General features: G+C 37.5%; 1 protein-coding gene across 4 annotated transcripts in view; it reads left to right on the top strand.

Moving 5' to 3' along the window:
- The first annotated feature begins 2,329 nt into the window (after window positions 1-2,329).
- The window catches only part of bbc (choline/ethanolaminephosphotransferase 1 bbc), a 263,240-nt gene continuing 256,714 nt past the window's right edge, over window positions 2,330-8,855 (top strand). For all 4 annotated transcript variants that reach the window (XM_067136823.2, XM_067136822.2, XM_067136821.2 and 1 more), the window contains exons 1-2: window positions 2,330-2,704; window positions 2,817-2,964. In XM_067136823.2, the coding sequence (XP_066992924.2) occupies window positions 2,372-2,704; window positions 2,817-2,964 (481 nt within the window). In that variant the 5' untranslated portion in view covers window positions 2,330-2,371. The remainder of the gene's footprint in view (window positions 2,705-2,816; window positions 2,965-8,855) is intronic.

Below are 8,855 nucleotides of genomic sequence, written 5' to 3'. Positions count from 1 at the left end.
CCATAAGTTGGGTTCGCCCCTCTCCCAACCCGCGGCTCGTCCAGGCTACGTAGAGCAAATTGTTGTGTTGGTTCCAGCACCCCACAGTGAGCTTTCACCTCAATCACCAGCCCCACTTCACCTGATCCACCGTATCACCCATGTGGAGGAACCATGGATGCCTCTCTAGCATATATGGATGAGGTCTCCACTTCCAAGCCTTAACTTGGACTAGCAACAATATCTTGTCATGTAGTGTTCTTTCCCTATTATTAATTCTAGCTTCCTTGTCAGGGCTTGTCTGTTTACTCTGTCAAAAGCTTTGGTGTAATCAATAAACACTGCATGTAGTTTTCAGTCTGTGGGCCCCTTGAATTTCATTCTGAAGGCATTCAATAGCTTGCATAGTCAATCTTACCTGACGGAAACCTAATTGTAATTCTGGTATTCTGTAGTCTATCATCTTTGCTAAGCGCTTCACGAATATGGCAGTGAGTACTTTAAAAAGTGTACATTCCAGTGCGATGCCTCTGTAGGCAACTGGATCACTGATGTCCCCTTTACCTTTATATAGTAATCTAATTGTGGAGATTCTTCATCTTTCTGGGATTCATCCTTGGTGCAAACATTCATTAAACAAGTCTGTCCAGGTTGCTCCTAGGATGGGGGAGGCTTCTTTTAGTTGCTCATTGCATATCTCATCTGGACTCAGTGTTTTGTTGTTCTTCAATGATTTAATGGCATCCATTACTTCCTCTGTCGATATTGAGGTGTACTCTTCTGATACGATGCGTTCCTCCGATGGTCTGGTATCTTTCATTTGCAGTACCTTGGAGAAGTGATGTGTCCAAGTGTCCATGGGGATGTCTCTAAGGGAAGCAAGGGTTTTTTGGTTTCAAGGCTTTGTAAGGGTCATGGGTGGCTTCCGCAATTAGTTTCTTTTCCTGCTTGAGTTGGAAATTCTCCTTTGCTTATTTAACAGTATATATGTATTGCTTCCTTTTCTCTGCATAATAATTTAATGACACTTTTTGAAACTACAATAATGCCTATAGTTACATATGGGCTCACTCTCATTTGGAAGAAACCATCTCTGATCTTAGAAAAATTGAAAATGTCAAAACAAGATACCTGAAAAGAGCTATTGGATCTGGAAAATTTGCACCAAACCGAATGATCTACACCCTGACAAGGGAAATGTTCTTCCTAGAAGAATTCAGGATCAAACTACAACTACCTTCCACCGGACCGTACAACGAACTAATAGCAAAAAGCAAGCGGAAAGCAGAGGAAATAGACTACAATTTCTTTGGGATGGATGCAATTATATACTGAGATTGGACCAGAACAAACCAAATACAAAGACATGCTATCATTAGGCTAGTGATACATGGGTTTCACCATAAACTACGTGTAAACAAAAAGTTTCATCAAGCAAATGATCAATATATTTGCACATTATGCAGCCGGGAATGTGAACAGTATCACTTTACGGTTTGCAAGAGTAGAACCAAATCTCTATGCTCTTATAGCACATAAAATTAACAGAATGTATCAAATGCCCTTTCGGGCGCACCTTCTCATTAATAATAATAAAATCCTTTATAATGCTACAAAACTGATGGTGGATACAGTGCGGATCCAGCCAACCTTCGGGCCGAGGACTTGGGTACCGCACGCAGCATTCTCCTAAGCATCCCGATTTCCAAATATTTATCACATTATTTTTCTACAGCTTCCTATAATTCAGTGTAAATTCATGCACTATTTATTATCCCAATACTTACTAAACACAAGAAAGACAAGAACAATTTCCATTACGCGACAGAAACTGTAAACGATTTGTAGCGAAGCTTTCCGGTAATAACCGAAAATGTAGTCATCAAGGATTGTTTACAAATTAATACCGATTGTCATGGTGTTTTATTGTAGTTATTGATTTAAGTAGTCAATAATTCATTGATTCATATGAATAAACATTTCCATTAACTATTCACATTCTATTGTGTATTATACTGGAATGTAAGGGACATTTCCTACATTGCGGCACAGTAATTTCATTTGTTCTTCAACCATACGTCATAACCAACATTGAACTAGCGATACGCTTTTCTTAAAATCAAGTTTTAAAACACTAAACTTGGAAAATATACGAACAGGTTCTCAATTCATAAGTTATTATAAAGTAAAAACTCATATTAATTGATAATACTATCTCCATATGATGTTTCAGAGAGACTGCTGCATCATTTGCCTTAGTAGAAAATTCTACAGATTTTTCGCATGTCTCATGTTGGTAGCAATGGACGTGGCCGTGAAAGGCCATGTGTTTTCATTAAATAACACTTGGTGTCGCATATTGCGATTGTGGTTGTAAATCTGTTGATAGTTTATGTCAGTTAAGATCTGTACTCTTTGTCGGATTGAAAATAAAAACGTTGTTCATTACACTATAGGGAATTTCTCATGTTATTATCTTAATGTCAATATGTGGTTTTATAAGGAGAGGTTGCTTTCGTCTGGACAACTCAAGCGTCTTAGTGAGCATAGGTACAGCTGTACCAGTGTTAGTTTATTAGATCCCCTTTTACAACCATGGTGGAATTGGCTTGTCAGCAAATTACCACTTTGGCTGGCACCGAACTTAATAACTGTGTCAGGACTTATAGTCAACATACTGACAACTCTCATACTTGTTTGGTATAGTCCTGATGCAAAGGAAGAGGTATATAAGATCCCCACTCATATGTATTAAATTATTGGAATATGTTTTCTCATTATTAGGTTTGTGTGATATTTTGTAGTGATTAATATCTTTGCATTATGATTATTTTTAGGCACCGAGATGGGCATGTTTTATTTGTGCCTTGGGATTATTTGTATACCAAAGTTTGGATGCAATCGATGGGAAGCAGGCTCGTCGAACTGGGACTTCAACACCTCTTGGCGAGCTTTTTGATCATGGTTGTGATTCAATTTCTACTGGTGAGAAACGGTTATTGTTCTCTTCATATATTTGTAAAACATTGTGTAGACCTGGGCTATAAGAGTGATGTATAAGCAGGCCACAGAGCAAAAATTTATGTTACAGGGTCAAATGTTTTGTTGTAAGTAAGCTCAGTTGCCTCTTAAGATATCGAATGTTAACTGTGGAGCTTGAAATGATTTGTGGTGAATATTGTGAGAACAAATTCTGGCATAAATAGATATTTCAGAAAGTAGAAGACTGCCTGAAGAGTGTTTCTGAGAGGCCTCAGATTGATGACTTGCATAAAGGATCATGTTTTCAAAGGCAAAGTAGCTGTTGATACGGCACTGAATTTGGGCGTAAAAATAATAGCCTAATAAACTTAATGATAATAAAATAAATACACAAATGTCAAAGAGTTACAGTGAGAACTCGCTAGGTGTCGGATGTATGCAGTGAAAGATTTGTCATTTTCTTGAACAACTGTGTGGGATAATGTTCACAAAATTTGTCATGTTGTACATACGCACAATCTTGGTCAGGTTCGTGGAAAGTTTTCTTTTCACATAGTTAATAGTAAAAGCTGTGAACTGAGAGTCTGGTAGTGATGTGTCTCAAATCGAAGTTAATTCTCACCCTCAAAAACTTGGTGCCTCATTATTTCATTTCACTTCTATCTGAATCGTCACTATGTTGAATGTCAGAATATCCTCTTGACCTACCAACATAAGTTGTATGAGCAACTGTAAATTAAGTTATTCTACTCAACAGATATACATTTTAATTTCTGCTTTTAATATTATCTTGGTGGTCCTAGTATCAGGCATTCTCTGTGTATGCAGAGTCCACCTTATTCTTCTCTACTTAACTTTCTCCACAGTGCTTGGATGCCCAAAAAGTTCTTGCAGTTCCAGCCAACTTCATCTTTCACCATTCCAAATATATTTCTTTAGATCTTTCTTCCCTACCTTAAAAGCCAACTATCTCTTGCAGTGATCACCCAGTACTCTGAACCATACATAACTATAGGTCTCAATATAGTTATATAAAATTTAATCATGATATTCTTCCTGACCATAAGACCTATCTGTGTCGGTGCGACGTAAAGCCCCTAAAAAAAGACGTATTCTTCCTGACATTTTTAGATGTAAACACGGTTTGCAAGGTATAATAGGATCAGTTCCCACTTGCTATTCTTCCCTGTGTTTCTACTGATGTTTTATTATGTGCAGTTATTAGTGATCCTAAGTATTTGAAAACATAAATTTTGTTATTCCTTTCTATTCAGAGTTGCAGAATTTTTTCTTGTGACTTTAAATATTTTCTATCTTTTAATTTAATTTGTATTTACATTTACTTCTAGGCCTAAATTCTGCACCTTATTTTTTAATACAGTATAAGTCTCTTCAAGGACTTTTTTGTTCATTGCAGTAACTGCTACATCGTCAGCGTATGCCACCACTTGGTCTTGTCTGATAAGTGTTGTTCTCTCTGGGTTGATGGCAGTCAGTAAATTACTTTCAGCAGTCCTAAGTTATGTAGCATTGTAAGAGCTCATCTCCTTGTCTCAGCCCCTTCTTATCAAACATCTCTGAAATCTCTTTTTCCTTCATGACTTTACACACTGTGGTTTTCATGGTCATTTCTGCCATCCTGACCGATTTCAATGGAATTCCAAAATCGTTCATAATCTTGTATATAAGACAGTTACGTGAACGAATTTGATCCACGGAATGTCACTGTAATATTTGTCCCAAATGGAAGATAAAAATTGCTTTTACTCAAATAAAGTGTAAAATCTGCGGTAAAATAAGAAATAGTACGAAATATTTTACCTGTAGAGAATAATATGGATGCATACTTTACTACCTTACAACTATTTTTTCTGCACTTCGCAGCACTTCCGTATGTGTTTTGTTTGTCTAACACTTTCGTGTGTGATGTCTTTGCTCACTGAAGTTGTTTGAATTAATTAGGTGTTTTTTCTTCATGTTGCTCATTCGTTTTGTACCCTAACTCATTAAGTGATATATTTATTGGTCCAGGGATCATGCTATTTTTCTTCCAACAAAAAAGTAATATATTTATTGGTCCAGGGATAAAGATAATGAGAATTCACAGACATAGCACTCCCATTCATCGGTGCTAGCCCTGGATCTCAAGAAAGAAACAAAAGACGGCATGTGCAGTGGAATGCAACATACAGCCCGTAAGTACGTATACATATTACTCTAGTAACAACGGTATTTCTTAATTTACCGCTGATTTTACACTTTATTTGTTTATTATCTTCCATTGGGGACAAATATTAGTGACATTTCGTGAATCAGATTTATTCACATAACCATAGAAGACTATTATATGCCTGTTTATAATCAACAGACAGTTGATGAAGCATTTTGTCACATAAATCTTTTGCAGTACTTACCACGGTGTAAGAATCTGGTCTAGTGTTTTGAACAGTTTTCCTAAATCTTGCTTGGAGATCTTCTGATATTCTATCCATCCACAGCTCCAATCATAAGGCTAAAACCTTTCCAAATACTTTGTATGTTCTATTTAAGATGAGTGTGTGTTTTTTCCCATACAGCCAGGCAATATCAGAGGCAGATGGCACGATGGCTGGCTGATATTTATGACAAATAATTTTACTGTTTTCAATCCTCCATTGGGTGGTTGGTGATACTGCTTAACTTCAACAGTGCCAGCTTTGCCATTTAGGTCAGATGCTGAAGTGACTTTCATGTTAACTACATCTGTCTTGACTGGTTACAGCATCTTGAGGGGTGATGTCCATTATTCCTCCCATGGTGTGGAATGTGTCTTTTCCATCCAGCGTGTTGTTCACATTGAAGTCAGCATTGTCGAAGATGAACTGGCTGACTCATCAGCTATGTCTTTCTTTGCCTTATCGCGTACTTACAAGTGAGGTATTACATGACAGTAGTTGCACGGCCAGGGAAGATTAAATTAAGCCAAGCACTTACAAAGATGTTCCCAACAGAAGGTCGTTGCAAGGTGTGCAAACCGCTAGGCTTACAGAAGTCAAGTAGATTGGCCAAGAAATAGTACTTACTGACTAAAATAATTGCTTCAAGTTTAAGTTAAGCACAAACTTTACTTGACTGAAAAATAAATTAATTGAGATAAAAATCAAGTTAAAATTCCCAAGTTAGGCTAATGGAAAAAGAGAATTAAATTAAAGATCATAGAACTTTCAAGTTCCTTCAAAAATTAAAATCATGAGAAGAAAAGGGAAAAAGAAATACAATCTGAGTTCACAAACCAGTTCCCAGGTAAAATCCTCAATCGGGATAAAATATTCCTCCCATGGTGTGGAATGTGTCTTTTCCATCCAGCGTGTTGTTCACATTGAAGTCAGCATTGTCGAAGATGAACTGGCTTCTGTTGGGAACATCTTTGTAAGTGCTTGGCTTAATTTAAAAATAAAGTTTCCTCTAAACTTTAAAGAAATGGACGAAGGTACAGAGTCCTTAATTGAACACTTTACTCCAAGAACTTGGATTACTCACAATTCCTTTTTGAGAGTGGAAAAATGTTTCTTATTGACTTTAACTGTAGTTCAGGGTCACTAACATGAAAATCCACAGAACGCAAGTTCCACAAGAACAAACATTAGGAATGGGATAATTAAATTAAATATTAATTTGGCCAACAGACGCGATAAGTTACCAAGATAAATATAATCCAGAATTAGATATAAACATTTTCAAAAGCCAAGCGGAAATGGAGATGCCTTTACTGAATCACATCTATCGCCAAGAACAAAATCCCAACAATGTCCATAGCTGCACGTCAGGTGTCTACTCATAACAGAGGCATTGACCGGCAAATGTCAAACCATAATAGAGACCACGCCCACCCACATGTAAAGAGTGCAACCATGGCGATTAGATCACGTGGCAAACCAAAACAAAATGGTTACCCACCCAGAAAGGATATATACACAGCAGAAATAGCCCTAAGAAACAATTTTCGACTCATACAATCACTTCCCTGACGGGATAATTTAGATAATAAATACGTTCATTACTCTACAAATTGTTACATTAAAGCCCCAACAAATAGGTGGTTAATTCACAATTTAAAATGACCAGGATTACAGTTACTTTCATAAATCGAATTTCTTGTGCTCTAAAGTAATTCGGATAGTAGGATATTATAGATTTAAGCAGTTCAGTTAAGCCAGACGAATTTATGTAAGCCACTCGTAACATATTTTGTATTTACGTACATTTCAATACGGACCTAACATGAGAATTGTAACGTGTAACCTTCAATTATCCGATTTGCTCGTCACATCTTTTGATCTCCAGGGTCAACAAGAACTGGATGCTTACTTACAGATTTTTAAAAATACGCAGGAAAATGAATGGAAGGTGATAAGGTCATCGCCACATGGTGACGTGATCATTCAGGATCAAGTAAAACCACCATGCTTTTTTCCTCTAAATATAAGTTGAAATCCACCAGCAATAGCAGAAGCAGCTCTCTCCTGTATCACACTTCAAACCAGATCCCAAAAAAAAAAATCAACTCGTCGCCAGTTTTCGTTCATGCATGGAGAAAATGAAGCTGGATTCAATTCCGTGGTTGGTGCTAGATGGCAGTACAATCCGGACAACATGCCTCGCTGGATGCTAGCGCTACCATGGTGGATCCGTACAATTACGAGCTTGCAGGATAATATAATTCCAGTAAAATTCAGACGAGCTCAATATTGCAAAATTCATGATAATCAGTTTTGATCCAAAATGGTAACTTGTTAATTGTCCAAATACCTTATAACACTTCAAAATCCGTTACAGCCTGCAGCACTTACGATCCTTCAAGCCTAGAAGTTTCATCATCGGTAGCTGAAAATCCTAATGTCGTTAGGAGGTTTAGAAGAACCAAGATTCCATTTTCTTTATAATAATAATAATAATAATAATAATAATAATGAACTGCAAAACAAGGATTCACCCCCTTTATACATGCAACCCTAAAGAAAATGTTATACCCATTTTATAAACCGGTACATCCTCCACCCCTGAAACAGAGCCCTGGTTCTTCAAAATTTATTACACACAGATTTAACAAATTAGCGCTTACGAAAGAAAAATGAGGGTAGGGATGACCACACTGTAGACTTGATGCTTCTTGTGACGCACAGTCTTACCGAGATGGAACCAAAGAAAAAACTTGCACATTCTTACTTGGAGTCCAGTCGGTGCTAGATCCAGCATTGCTGACTGGGATGCAAGGATGACGGCTTGGCCATTGCCACTGATGCTTCCATATCACTTTTCAGTTCCACCTACACTCCAACACCGTGGTTGCTCACCTACGCTGCAGGTTTTTCTTCGTTCGATAAGATGGTACTGCTCCGAGGGGCTGAAACGCAATGACACCAGCAACAGCGACATTTTTCTGACATGGGCCACACAGGCATGGTGAGGTGTTTGATCCAGAAAGCTGTGTCAGAGATGTTCCCACAGTGAAGAAAGGGTTTGAATACATTATAGTTATATTCATATTCCTCGCATTAGAGGCAGTCTGACAACATCTCTCAAAGGATCTAGTCCTTCTACTTGATGACCTATTATATCCTATCATAGGACTGGAGAAATACATTCTCCAACTGATCTTAGCTTTGGTTAAACAAAACTTAGCCTTGCTCCAGAAGAGCCCAGCCATACTACGGGATAAGTTAAAAGAAAGCAACATTTTTAAAATTTAGCCCTAAAAAGAAAAGCGCAGGAATTCATGAGTACAGTCCTCTTGCATCTCAAGAAGAAACTATTTATACTGAATTAACCTGCTGTAATGGAAAATCATTACATAGGAATTTGACACAACTAACATCCTACCTAGGCTTCTGTCTACACTAGACTGAACTATGAAC

Source organism: Anabrus simplex, chromosome 1 (assembly GCF_040414725.1).
Source record: "Anabrus simplex isolate iqAnaSimp1 chromosome 1, ASM4041472v1, whole genome shotgun sequence".
In the NCBI taxonomy this organism is placed as follows: domain Eukaryota; kingdom Metazoa; phylum Arthropoda; class Insecta; order Orthoptera; family Tettigoniidae; genus Anabrus; species Anabrus simplex.
Note: the sequence above shows the minus strand (reverse complement) of the source record. Positions and strands in the feature narration are given on the sequence as shown.